Below are 14,352 nucleotides of genomic sequence, written 5' to 3' on the forward strand. Positions count from 1 at the left end.
CACCAACACCTAGAGCAAACACTATTATACAAAACCCCAGTCACCCCCTCAACTCACGATTCATCCTTCTTCCCTCAGGCCGTAGACACAGACAGCTGCCCCATAAAAAAATTAAAAAAATCACGCCTAGGGAAAAGTTTTGTACTCTCAGCTATAAGAGCACTGAATTGACATGCATTTAGTGCATAATTCTCAGATCTTACAGGTTTTGTTGCTGATGCCATCTGTGTATAATTATATTTATGTGACCAATAATATGTGTATTCCGTGCAGTGTGTGTGCTATGTGTACCGAACGTTGCACCTGGTACAGTCTGTGGAAGCAAATTTCCTCTACTGAGGACAATAAAGTATAAATCTGAAATCTGAAGTCCGTTAACTTCACGACACTCACCTAACGGAATCGGCTTCACCAGAAGTTGAGTGAAGTACTTCAGTTCCACCTCTTGGAAGAGATTGGAGGGGGGTCTGCCGCGCCTCTTGGCCGCGCTGGATCGAGAGGTGACCCGGGACGGCCCGCTGCCTCTTCTGCGCCTCCTGCCAGCCCTGGGAGACGGAGCGGGAACGGAGCACACCTGAGGAACAGGAAGAGGAGCCGCTTCCATCTGAGGACACAGGGAGAAGCCATCAGAAGGAGAAACCTTCAGCACATTCACTGACTCTCTGATATTACTGAGCTGATGTCACCTTTGGCTTGAATTATTCAACTAAATACACAAATGAAAATAATTTATTAGTTCTTAATTAATTCTATAAACTATAATACTAATCTGCCCACATTGTCGCTATATGATAAATTGAATCTGATAATATTACAGTTGTTTTCTCCAGAACAACTGTACAGCCAAATGTTTAACTCTTTCCCCGCCAAACACAGAATTTTCCATTATTTGTAAAAAAAAAAAACGCTTCAAGGCCAAAAACAGAAATTTCCGTGTTTCCACTGTCGGATGCTAGGGGGCGCTACTACGCATCTCCTGAATGAGCACTGAATCAAAACACACACGAGGAAGATGCAGTAAAACAAGCGACTGCATGTTATATGCATATATAAAACAATGTGATCATAACCATTAAACATCTTATGAATCAAAAAGATCTAATGTTAGTGAATGAAATGGAAGTGGACCCAGGACGAGCTACAGGTTTGGTCAAGCATTAGAGGTGTCGATGGACTCGATCTGCTCCATCTGTTTTTGATCATCGCTCTGAATCTGATCTGGAAAAAGTCTTTCAGAAAAACGTGATTTTCTCAACTTTTTGTTCAAAAGTTTGCTTTTTTATGAAACTTCCCCATATTTATGGAGGACCAAATTACTCAAAATTAAATAATTTAATAAATAAAAAATTCAATAAAACAACAATTTAAATGTACCAGTTAATTCTGAAATAATTTAATAATTAATTAATTAAAATTTTAATTTATTAATTTATTTATTAAATAAATAATTTAATTAAATAAATGTATCATATATGTATCTATTTATTTTGTAAAATTACATGAAAACACAACATTTATTGTTTAATCTGTTTCACAATTACCTCTTTCACACACTTTAAAAATCCATTCTTTCATTATTAAATGTACTTTTTCAAAAATAAGTTTTTCATAATAATATGCTGCATTTACGAATGACGCCTATTTGATGAATCATGCATTTCCAAAGCACGATTTTCCCAAAGATTTTTTTCATAATAATAGAGGACATTTCACAAATGCCAATCAACAGGCAGTGGGCGGAGCTTGGTGCTGATTGGTTAATCCTTTCAAATTGATAACTTTTTTCTGTCTGGGTCTGACAAGTGGCAAGTGGACATTGGGGAATTGATTGGAAATTAATATGGCGGTAGGAATTGATCAAGATCAAGAAAAAAAAAAGCACTGCCTTAACACAGCCACAGTTTTCAGGTTTTTAGAAATTTTATAAAGTCAAAATACATTTTCAGCCACAAGTAAGAAATGAGAAGCACCTTTGGTGTTCCGTGATGCCACCACACCACACACAGATCGATCTGTCATGTCTGACTCTTCAAACCAATCAGAACCAAGCTCCGCCCACTGCCTGTTGATTGGCATTTGTGAAATGTCCTCTATTATTATGAAAAAAATCTTTGGAAAATCGTGCTTTGGAAATGCAAGCTTTGTCAAATAGACCTTATTTGTAAATGCAGCATATTATTATGAAAAACGTCTTTTTGAAAAAGCACATTTAATAATGAAAATTGATTTTTAAACAACAATAGTGTGTGTGGAAGAGGTAATTGTGAAATATATTAAACAATAAATGTTGTGTTTTCTTGTAACTTTACAAAATAAATAGATACATTTATTTATTAAATTAATATTTAATTAAATCAATTATTTGATTATTAAATTAATAAATACATTATTTCAGAATAAACTGATACATTTAATTGTTGTTTTATTGAATTCTTTATTTAATGAATTATTTCATTTTGAGTAATTTGGTCCTCCATACATATTCACGTGTTGATAAAAAAGGAACACAAAGCTAGAATAAAACAGTTATTTTAGTTTAAAAGAAGAGGGTCAGCTCTTTAGTTTGATATGTTGCATTCTCAGATATTCACTGAACTAAATATTCTATGGGCTATTAAATTTATGTGAAAATTGTCGAAAACCCTGGCAGTGGCTGGCGACTTTTTAAAAAACGCTGGCGGGGAAAGAGTTAACACTATGACGCTGCTTTGAAACAATCGGCATTGTAAAAGCGCTATATAAAGTTGATGGAATGATTGAAGAGCGCACCTGTGTGGCCGGAGGCTGCAGTGGAGGTGCAGTGAGGGGTTCTGGAGAGTCTTTAGCGGGGGGTGAAGCGGGTGCGGGGCCGTTCTCGCAGGGCTGAGAGAGAGATGCCTCGTCGCACGGCTCCTTGGGCAACAGATTGAACCACTGGCCTTGTTTTTCTGCCTGCTCCCTCATACTGTCCTCTGGGGGGCTGTTGTCCTCGCCCTGCCCGGCTCCGGACGCTGAGATCGGCGTGTCCCGCGACTGCTCGAGAGGGGCCTGGAGCGCGGGCGGATCCTGCACAGGTGAGCTGAGGGCCGACTCTTCACCTGCTGATCTGCTGCTGCAGCGCCGCCGCCGTCGGTTCTTGGCGGTGCGAAGGTGGAGCTCCACTTCCGGTTTGATCTTTCGGGGACGTCCGCGCCCTCTGTGGCTGCTCATCAGAGAGGCCTCGCCAGGCAGAGGATCCACCACTGCGGGGGACAGCTGGGACGCCCGAGGAGAAGACACGGACCGTGGGCCGAAACCCGGAGAGAGGGGAGGCTCAGCTTTCACCTCCGCTTTCACTGGGGTTATGACCTTCACATAAGTCACGGGTTCATCACTGACCGTCACTTCACCTGAGGCTGAACACACGGAAGTAATGACTGGACAAGTAGGGCTAGACAAGATATTCACAATTTTTTTTAATAAATAAATTACGTTATTATTATTATATTAATAACAACAATAACAAATTCGGAAAAATTACTAATTTACCAGGATGTGAAATAATAAATAATCAAAATCAATAATAATAACAATAACAAGTGAACTGACAAGCCATTCCAAAATGACTAATATTAGCCATGTGAATTTATTATTATTTTAAATGATTCATTAAATATTTGTATTGCATTATTATTTTTATTAAAATAATAACAACAACCAACATTCAGAAAATTACTAATATTAACCATGTGAATTTACTTTAAATTATTTATTAAAAATTTGTATTGTATTATTATTCGTATTATTATTATTATATTAATAAAAACAACAACAACAAACATTAAGAAAATGACTAATTTACCACAGAATGTGAAATTATTATTATTATTAATAACAAGTGAACAGACAAGCCATTCCAAAATTACTAATACTAGCCATGTAAATTTATTATTTTAAATTATTTATTAAATATTTGTATTGTAATATTTCACAGAAAAATAAAGTATTTTAGAAAAATATGATTTTCTCTCTTTAACATAACTATAACTTACAAGTAATATTTCTTATTTTACTTTATTTTTTATTTGCTATGACTATTACAAATAGTACATTAAAAATAATAATTATAATTATTATTATAATTAAGCCAAATTGATGATAAATCAGAAGATTTTGGCCAAATTGTGCAAATGGCATTTGAAATAAATAAATAAATAAATAAATTTTTATTATTTATTTATCACAAATCAACTTTAAAATCGCCAAATCGTGTGGCCATAGTAACAAAAAAACCAAGAAGAAACTAAACGTGCAGTGTTTTACATGCATAGCACTTGTCTGTGATGGTTTTGTTCTGCATATGGTTTGCAATAAACGGATTCATTAAAAACTGTTGGAAATGTTTTGGGATTCCACAGCAGACTACAAACTGCATCAAGTGAAGACATTTAGAGGGCCGTAAGTGTGGCGTTTGGGGCGAGGCCTATCTCTCTATGTGAGCAAGACACCAGGCTAACTGCATGCTGGGAGTTTCTGCGCTCACCCAGGATATCCTCGGCTCCCTCCACGAGCACGCATCCCATATGAGGCAGCAGCAGGAACCTTCGGCGGTACCGGTCCTGCCCCAGAGACACCGCTCGCATGGAGTGGGACGACTGCAGCAGCTTCTTGCGGAAAAACACTTGCCGCTAAACACACAGAAGAAAAAATTGACCAAAATAAAAATATTTCTTTTGACCGACTCAATAATAGAGTCCGATTTTGATAGACTCAAGTGTTTATGAAAACTGCCTTATGTGCAAATGAGGTGTATAAAAACAGTTCAGGACTCAAGTACTCCATCACTGATATTTTATTATATTATATATATATATATATATTAGGGCTGGGACAACGCGTCGACGTCATCGATGACGTCGACGCAAAAAATACGTCGACGCAAAATATGCGCGTCGATTCGTCAGACTCAAAATAAAGATGGCGGCGCCGGAGAGTAGTAGCAACCATAGATGTACATAATAAAGTATATTATGTAATTAAGTATATTATTTATTATGTATATCTATGGTAGCAACACGAGTGGCTCCTCAGACTTTCAGAAGTGCAAGGCTTGCGGGTTGGCCACAGTCTATGGGGTTGGCGCGCGGTGCGCACGGAGCATCACCAGAGCATCACAGGCATGCGCGCACGCGTTTTGTTGTCACGGCTACATAAACAAATTTCTGCACACAGGAAGACAGATGTTTTGGTAATATTTGATGTATTTTAATCACAAAAACAAACGTTTGCATCAAGTGAAAGCATCGGACACATTGGCTACGTTACCTACATAATAAGCTGTTTTAAATTTAAAATGTTCAATGTCTAATCGCGCTGATGTGACCGAGGGTATCCATCCTCTAAGTGAGCAGTTTCATCCCAGGACTATTCCGGTTTTAAACGGAGTATTGGCGCCCGTAATGCACTCTACATGTAACTTTTTTCACTGTCATGCCGCGGATGCGCGTGGCGTTTCTGTTGCGGGTCAGCCACGGGGCTGCGTGGCGTTTTCTCTGCATTTGCACACTAGAAGCGTGTCTGACGCGGCGCTGCTGCTGCTATTGATGCGGAGGGAAGCCCTATTCCTAATGTTAAACATAAATAGCCTACTGATACAGCAAAGACAACGTCGGGAGTAGCCACATATCTATGGTATTGACGGCAAAATAGGCTACAGAATATTTCGTTCTGTATTGACAGTTGCAATATTTCAAAATCGATAATTGTCGTTTTTTATTATTACAATTAGGCCTATATCTGCATTTATGTAAACCTACAGACTTTCAAACATGAAAATGTTATTTAATAATATGTATTCGTGTCAAAATGATATATAAACATCTTTTCCTATTCTATTTTGCCTGGAGATGCTCCCAACACGCGTGAAAAATAGGCGCTCTTCTATTTCTAGCATGCACGCGTTTTCCGCGCGTCACAGTCAGTGTGCAAACTCCAACCTGTTAACATGTGAGCCGAAACAAAAACGGACACGCCACGCAGCCGAGACGCTCACGCTTGCAGTGTGTCCCTGGATTTGATTAACCAACTTGTTGATATTTAATCGATGGGCATAGCCTGTAGGCTGAGTTGCATACATAGAAAAATCGTATAATATGTTTCTTTGTTGTAGGTTAATACTTATTTATTTGTGTGTGTGTGTGTGTGTGTGTGTGTGTGTGTGTGTGTGTGTAGCCTACTTTATGTTTTCAAGGTTTTATTGAATGCATTGCTCTTGTATAGTCTTACTTTGGAATTTTAAGAGCAATAAACATATATTGCAATGTTAAGGAATTCGTTTTATTCATTCAGATAATTAAATCAACATGTATAAATTGCTATTAGGCAATTAATGGGGAGATAATCGGTAATCGAATCGAATCGTAACCGAATCGGACAGGAAAAATGAATCGTTAGATTAATCGATGCATCGAAAAAATAATCGCTAGATTAATCGTTTAAAAAATAATCGTTTATCCCAGCCCTAATATATATATATATATATATATATATATATATATATATATATATATATATATATATATATATATATATATATATATATATATATATATATATATATATATATATATATATATATAATATATATATATATATATATATATATATATACACATTTTTTTTCTTTCTTTTTTTTCTTACCCAATTGGCAGATTATTTTGCTTATTTTAAGCAAAAACTCTCTTAATTTTGAGTAATTTCTTCCCAAAACAAGACAAATACTTTTGCTATGCTAGTAAATACTTCTTGTTTTAGGAATTTTTGGAATAGCAACAAGACAAAAATACTAAATAAGAAAAGCATTTTGCAGTGTAATTCATAACCAACATTTGAAACTTCTGGACTCACTAAGTCTAAAACTGTATATACTCATTTTTAAATATTTCTGGCTTGGTTGATCATGTGATCTATGCAACCATGTGACTCCTTATATTAAGAGAGCTCCTGCACTAACCATTTGGCTTGCTCGAGGTAAACTACACGAGATCTGCCGGTGACAGGAGTGCAGAGAAGGCCGTCAGGTCGGACACTATCAGTGGTGTGCTGAACCAACGTTATTCATGGCAGACCACGCTATTCTTTCCAAATATATGTAATAGGTTAACCAGAACGGTTTCTCCCAAGCTGTTACTCTCTTACTACAGTAAGAATATATATTTACTAGATAGCATAATCTTAATTTTTGTTAATGTTTTGTGTGTTTCAGATATATAATATCAAGAAACTTGGGAACTTGTCTAAGAAAAATACACGCAAACACGTCGTCCTTGTCATCACAGAATCTGACCGTCGTCATCAAGGCTTTCACTACAGCGCCTGACCTAGACTGTTGGTCTCATTTTGCTCTTGCAGTACTCTGATGGCACATGTGACCAGCTGCAAAGTCAGACATATTGTCTAACCAGAATGCATTGCTTTTGTCAGTTGGCAGCCGATCTTTGCGGCACCGGATTAAATCGAACAAGCCTAGTGTAAGCTTGGCACGTGACCAAAACTTTTGCCCTTTTTTCAGTAAAGGATTGATTTTATCTCGCATTTGAAGATGACTCTTCTTTGGTAGAGTGTGTGGACTTCTCTTGAAAGGTTAAAGCAAGAATCTCTAATAACTCTAATAATATTAATAGATTTTTATCTGAATATACTAACTTCCTTCAAATGGTCTATCTTTACAATAATATACATGCTCCAAGTTTAATGTTTTTAAAACCATCATAGGACAGAAATATTGCATAGAATAATAATGAACTTTTTTGGCACAAATTAATGATGAGTAGAATACAATGATTTTTAAAATAACTCAAAAATGTAACTTTTAGCAGCTGAGATTAAATATTTTACCTTGGTCAGTTTATCAATCTGACGCTCCAGCTCGGCAACACTGCATGTATTGGGGCTCTCAGCCTGTGAGGGGGGGAGAGTTAAAACATGCAATCGCTTTTACCCACTGACATTTAATATCTCATTTTCATTTCATATTTAACACCACATTTGCATTTTCACATTTCTCTGGTGTTGGTTAAAAGAAGTCACAGTAAAATGGTGAAGTGGCTCATTTTTGACTCTGTAATCATAGAGTTTGAAGGATCTTCTAGAAAGTACTGAATAATTTAGAAGCCCATTAGAAAATTCAGTGATCTTGAGCAAGATAGTTTTTTTTCTTCTCTTAACCAACATCACTTACTAAGGAAATGTTTAGTAAATTACAACAATTTAGAGTAGCTGTTGTCAGCACATATATACATACAGTATATTGACTGACATCTAACGTAGTGCACTAAATACATTTTAACGATTTAAACAAACATTTAAAAAAAAAAAGAAGAAAAAAAAAAAAAAGACATTTGCAATTGTCCTCCATAAGCACAGCTGTGGTATCTGTACCTCAGTGTTTTTGGGTTCCTCTTTGGCTTTGCGGCGGCTCCCCCTCTCCAACACGCAGTTCTCCTCGATGCTCTCCTCCTCGGCCACACCCACACGAGCACTGCGCCGACGCTCCTCAAAGCACAGCTCCTCCTCTGGGCGGCCCGTCTTACGCACCAGCGCAGCCTTCAGTCTGTGCAGACACAAAAACGCACATGCGTTTAGGAAAGATGAAGAAAACCAAGAGTCTGAAGCCCCGTTCACACCTAGAACAATAACTGTAAAAGGTAACTATATTAGCGCCCACACCAACGAATTATATCGCTCTGTTTATTTCAAGTGGGTGCTTGTCTGCAGCTTTAAACGTTCAAGCTTAGTACAGCAAGATGATTTCTATCGTTCCTGGACAAAATTATTCTGAAAGGGGTTCCAATTATATTTCTCTGTACCATTATGGTTATAGCTGTGGTGTGAACTCTTTATTCTTTAAAGGTGCCCTAGAATGAAAAATTGAATTAACCTTGCCATAGTGAAATAATAAGAGTTCAGTACATGGGCATCACATACTGTGAGTCTCAAACACCATTGTCTCCTACTTCTTATGTAAATCTCGAGAATCAAAAACACCACGGAAAAATACGTGCTTCTCAACATAAGGCCAACCGTGATGCAAGCGTTGGGGATCATTTATATCAGGGGTGTCAAACTCAGTTCCTGAAGGGCCACAGCCCTGCAGAATTTAGCTTCAACCCTAATTAAACACACCTGATTCAGCGAATCAAGTCCTTCAGGCTTATTTAAAAAAATAGAGGTATGCGTGTTAAAACAGAGTTGGAGCTAAACTCTGTAGGGCTGTGGCCCTCCAGGAACTAAGTGACACCCCTGATTTATATGCACGCCCCCAACATTTGCATCTGTCCAAACATCTTTAATGTCAGGCGGAACTGATGGAGCCGAATCATCAGGACTGCAGGTAAACAAAGACACTCGAGGATGGCAAAAACAGCTCTCATGACACGTCATGTTCAGGCTGTGCAGGAGACGTGAGGACTTTTCATATGTCAACAGTCATGGTTGAGGTTTATTATAATCGGATACCACAACAATTTAATCCAAAATCGTTCGTTTGTTCGGCCCATTTCAAGCAAGCTTTGCTCAGCGTCTTAAAAGTTTAAGACGCTGAGCAAAGCTTGCTTGAAATGGGCCGAACAAACAAACGATTTTGTCAATTACAAAGTCAAAGTCAATTACAAACTTGAAACATTAACTTAAGGTACATTTAGAACTGATAAAAATGTGCGATTAAGTTGCAATTAATCCAGAGTTAACTCATGACAATCATGCGATTAATAAATTAATTTAAATTGATTGACAGTCCTAATTTCTATATTGTTATTAGTTCTTGCTAATTTACTTAACAACAATTTTCTAATGGGTGATGAATTTCGTGTGCCTTCAGATGTGTCACACACTCGCTGGCTTGGTGTGTTTAGAAATGGTGTGTGGTATTCTGCTGCTGCAGCACATATTTGTGAATGAACTGTAAAAGGTGGTGTTTCAGGCTGTCATGTAGGGTAGCAAATAGAGAACGTAATCGTGTCATGTCCAAGTCAAGTCTCGAGTGAAGGATCAGGTCAGTTGTTTGCGAGTCTAAGTCAAGCCGCAAGTCTTTTTTTTTTTTTGCGATTTAAGTGTGACTTGAGTCCAAGTCGCAGACTCGAGTTTCCCTCTCTGCTGTTTGGTGCACAACAGATGGCAACATTCACACTCATTCAAATGAACCGCCCTAACAGAGCAATCCCACCAGAGTCTGTTTTGATCCCTTGCTGTTTATGGTCACGTGACCCAGTGTGGGGAGCCCTCCCAAAGCATTTAAAGCTAGATAACCGGAGAGTTTAAGTTAACGTACAAACAGAATAATTCAAGTTGTTTTGTTGTGATACATTATACACTTTTTCATCATGTGTTCAAATATTTCAGAAAACCAACCAACATTTTGACTGGTTTTCACAAAAAGCTTTGAGGATAAGATGCAAGGATCTTACTTGCGTAGTTTGCCTTCTATAATCCACTTGTTTTTCCTGTAGGTTGCCATATTCTCTAGTGTGTTATCAATCTCCCTGCAGAAACAGAACAGTTGAAAATGTTTAAATGTATAGATCTAGAAAATGTTCAAATTAAGATGATATGATTTGAATTCTTGCTGACCTTGTGACTATGTTGCTGGCGTTGAGCTCCTCCACCAGGAAGGCCAGTATGGAGGCTTTGACATCGGGTTTGAGGGTCTGGAAGCTCATTGTACGGAGACTGTTACACACCTCCAACTCAAAGCCATGGGCTTCCAGAAAGATCCGCAGCACTTCAGAAACAGTGTTGTGGCTCAGCTCCAGATCCACCAGCTTCTCCCCCAGGATCTTCAAAGACTGAGACAGGAGAGAGAAACAAACCAACCTTCATTAAATCCCAGATCACTCAAATGGCTTAAAGGGTTAGTTCACCCGCTCTCGGACTAAATATAAAACATCTTAAACTGTGTTCTGAAGATGAACGGAGGTCTTACGGGTGTGGAACGACATTAGGGTGAGTCGTTAATGACATCAATTTCATTTCTGGGTGAACTAACACTTTAAATTTAGTGCCAAATCCACATAATAATAAATCATAAATTATTTGTTCTATTTATATAAGGGGGAACATTGAAGTGCATGACATTGCATTTCAACTTGAAAAATAAATGTAATATCCTGATATCACACTCAAAAGATGACAAACCTGGTAATATGAGGGCAGTCCAGGATCGTGCAGAGCGGCCTCCACCAATTTAATGAGTAGATCCAGGAGCTCTCGCTGGCTCTTTTCCATGCCGAGGAGCCCTTCCTGCAGGGTGCTCAGGCTGGGAATATCCTTGGGTACCTGGAGCCCCAGAATCTTTCCGTAACCATGCAGGAACTCCACCACCCTTAAACAATTGGAGAAGGCCGCACCAGAAAGCACCAGTCCTGGTATCCGTGATAATACTGGGAGGGACTACAGAGGGAGACAGACGACAACATTATGAGTGATGGAATAAACCATCCCAGGTACATCTCCAACCTTTAATTACCCAACCTTCAGAGATGTACTCAACAATATAGCAGGCTACTACCATTTTTCCGTATCAAATAGAAGCATTATCGGCATGTTTGTAGTAGTGTGAGAACGGTAGCAATATGTATTATGGTGTGTGTCCATTGGTGCAGTGTTAGACTAGCAGAGTGGGCATTTCATTTAATTTCTATGGGAGATGACAGCAGACCGGAGAAAGCACTGAAAGCAGATAAGAAGTGTAAGTATTTTGTGTACCTAGTGCAAAATTGTTTTTTTTTAAAGGAAATGGTGGTTAAATATTACAATTCCAACAAAAATACTTGTGGCTAATTTGATGTAGTTAGCAGGCAAAGTTATCAAAAAAACTAAACTGAAAAAGACATAAATGTCCATAAGGACGCACAAGGGAACAACTTCACCTTTTAAATAATATGTTTTTGACAAAAAAAAAAAAAAAAAAAAAATCTGTGAAATTAAAACACCTCACACTTTTTCCTAATAAATGTTAATGTATATTATATAACTGGTGTGAACCAAAACAGCAGACGGGGCTGAATGAAACCAAGTTTCAGTAGGCGGTGCTTTTGGAAAAGCAGAAAGCACTCAGCTTATTAACACTACTTTATTAGGCATCATACAGAAGTAAGATGAAAAGAAAATGGCATTGAAACTTTTCTGAAGACAGCGAGTGCAATATCAGAATGGTGAATTAGCCAAAACGTGATTAGATTCTAGGTATTAGTTTAAATGAGTGCAAGACATAATGTACTCTGCGAGATACTACCATCTTATCTACTATGTGCACTGCAAAAAATGCTTTTCTTACTTAGTATTTTTGTTTTGTTTCTAGTCAAAAAATGTAAAAAAATCTTACATTAAGAAACATTTACTAGACAAGTAAAAATGGTTTCGGGGGGAAAAAAACCCTCAAAATTGAGAGAGTTTTTGCTTAAAATGAGCGAAATAATCGGCCAGTAGGGTAAGTAGAATAATCTTGTTTTCTGTTTGAAATAAGATTATTTTTCTTACCCCATTGGCAGATTATTTCGCTTATTTTAAGCAAAAACTCTCTCAATTTTGAGGTTTTTTCCCCCCAAAACAAGACAATTACTTTTGTTTGTCTAGTAAATATTTCTAAATGTAATGACTGGATAATAGAAATAGACTAGAAATAAGACAAAAATCCAAAATAAGAAAAGCATTTTTTGCAGTGTGTAAACCCGTCAGCATATCATGCTCACCGTATGATCAGGGAGACACATGTCCTCTGCAGGCTTCTTCATCTCCTCTAAGATCATCTGCTGCCTCTTCCTCTCCTCCATTCGTCTCTGAGCCTGCGCCCTTCTCTCCGCCTGCCTCTTAGCCGCCAGGGCAGCCTGCGCTTCAGCTTCAGCTTGGGCCTGGGCCTTCGCAAGAGCCTTGGCTTTGCTGCGGGCTCTGGCCACTCTCTTAATTGGGCTGGCCTTCTCCGGATCCAGCTCCACCTCTGCTGCTGGTATTGCCACCACTTTTCTTCTGCGACCAGGCTTCTTGGGCCCCTCTGCGGCCGACAGAGGGCTTTCAAAGGACGAACTCAGAGACTGAGACTGGTCTTCATCATCCTGTTCTTGCTCTTTGGCTTTCTCCAACTGCGCAAACACACCACAAAACATAATCAGAGATAACCGGGGTCTCAATTTATTACATTTAAATTATTTTCTAGACATAAGCTGCGTTTCCACCCAGGGACTCTGGGGTGGTACTCGATGTGTTTCGACCACAGGAATCAGGATCTAAATCAGTGGCCCGTAGCCAGATTGTTTTGATAGCAGCTGGATCTGAAATATTTCCGTCATGATAGTGTAACAGAGGCGAGCTAGTGAGAGCTGTACAGTTAAATTTCCCTCATGTCAAGAGACGCATTAATCTAGCAGATTGGGCAAAAAGTTGCAGCCTTTAGCCTCATTTTTAGAGCGTCAGACTCCCATGCGGAAAGACAGGAGTTTGAGCACCGCTTAGAGCGGGCTGTGCAAATTGCTCAAAATCAATTTGTCTTTAGTGGTTTTTCTTTTCTTTTTTAAGTACGAGAACGTTTTGCAGCAATGTTTTATATTAGGATAAATTGAGAGCTTTTAATTAAAAAAGTTTTGAAAGACATTCAAAAGCTTCTGTGGATCACTAGACACGCCTCTAAAAGAGCCGTCATGAGATGTGTGGTATGATGAAACGTTTGCTTTAACACGGGGTCTCAGCACCAACACGTGAACAATAACAACTCAAATTTGGCTTCCTTTTTTTAATAAAAAAAATATTGACAAGAAAACCAGCGAAAAAGGTGCTTAATCTCGTGGTGCCGTCTGATATTATATTCTTTACAAACAGCCACAACTTCATTGCAGATTAGACACATCAGCTTTGCATTCACAAAACCAGGTAGGATGAACTTGTTGTCTTTCTGATCTTTGTATGCCCTATTTCAGGCATGTGATTGGCTAAGGACAAAAAAGCAGGAAAATATACCATATTTTATAATATAGACCAACCCCACCCCCGCCGCGCCGAACAAACTGGTGGCGGATCAATACGGACAGTAAAGCAGGACCCATAACAACTTATTTGAACAAAAAAATACATTTTATTGTAATAACTTTTTTGTACAGTATGAAAAATAACTAATTATTTGGTGGATGCATTTTTACCCAATTTTAATAGCTAAATGTGCATCATGCACATTTTCATGTCAAAAGAAGGCCTCAATTTTTCTATGACTCTTTAGCCTTTGTAGAAAGCTTTTTTAGAGCCTCTACACGTTTCTTTTGGAATTTGCGCCTGGCATGATAAATTAATCTATAATGACGAAATGGGGGTGCAATTCACATTTATTCCACAAGGTGGCGATGTCTGATACAC

The 14,352-nt window shown here is 38.2% G+C and overlaps 1 protein-coding gene across 2 annotated transcripts in view; it reads right to left on the reverse strand.

Annotated features, from left to right (window-relative positions):
• baz2a (bromodomain adjacent to zinc finger domain, 2A) overlaps window positions 1-14,352 on the reverse strand; it is a 53,568-nt gene that overhangs the window by 14,006 nt on the left and 25,210 nt on the right. For both annotated transcript variants that reach the window (XM_067446917.1, XM_067446916.1), the window contains exons 13-21: window positions 12,705-13,091; window positions 11,149-11,403; window positions 10,585-10,799; window positions 10,422-10,496; window positions 8,398-8,569; window positions 7,855-7,917; window positions 4,502-4,646; window positions 2,770-3,374; window positions 394-604 (exon numbers count right to left, since the gene is read on the reverse strand). In XM_067446917.1, coding sequence (XP_067303018.1) covers window positions 394-604; window positions 2,770-3,374; window positions 4,502-4,646; window positions 7,855-7,917; window positions 8,398-8,569; window positions 10,422-10,496; window positions 10,585-10,799; window positions 11,149-11,403; window positions 12,705-13,091 — 2,128 coding nt within the window. The remainder of the gene's footprint in view (window positions 1-393; window positions 605-2,769; window positions 3,375-4,501; window positions 4,647-7,854; window positions 7,918-8,397; window positions 8,570-10,421; window positions 10,497-10,584; window positions 10,800-11,148; window positions 11,404-12,704; window positions 13,092-14,352) is intronic.

This window comes from Pseudorasbora parva, chromosome 6, assembly GCF_024679245.1.
Source record: "Pseudorasbora parva isolate DD20220531a chromosome 6, ASM2467924v1, whole genome shotgun sequence".
Lineage (NCBI taxonomy): Eukaryota > Metazoa > Chordata > Actinopteri > Cypriniformes > Gobionidae > Pseudorasbora > Pseudorasbora parva.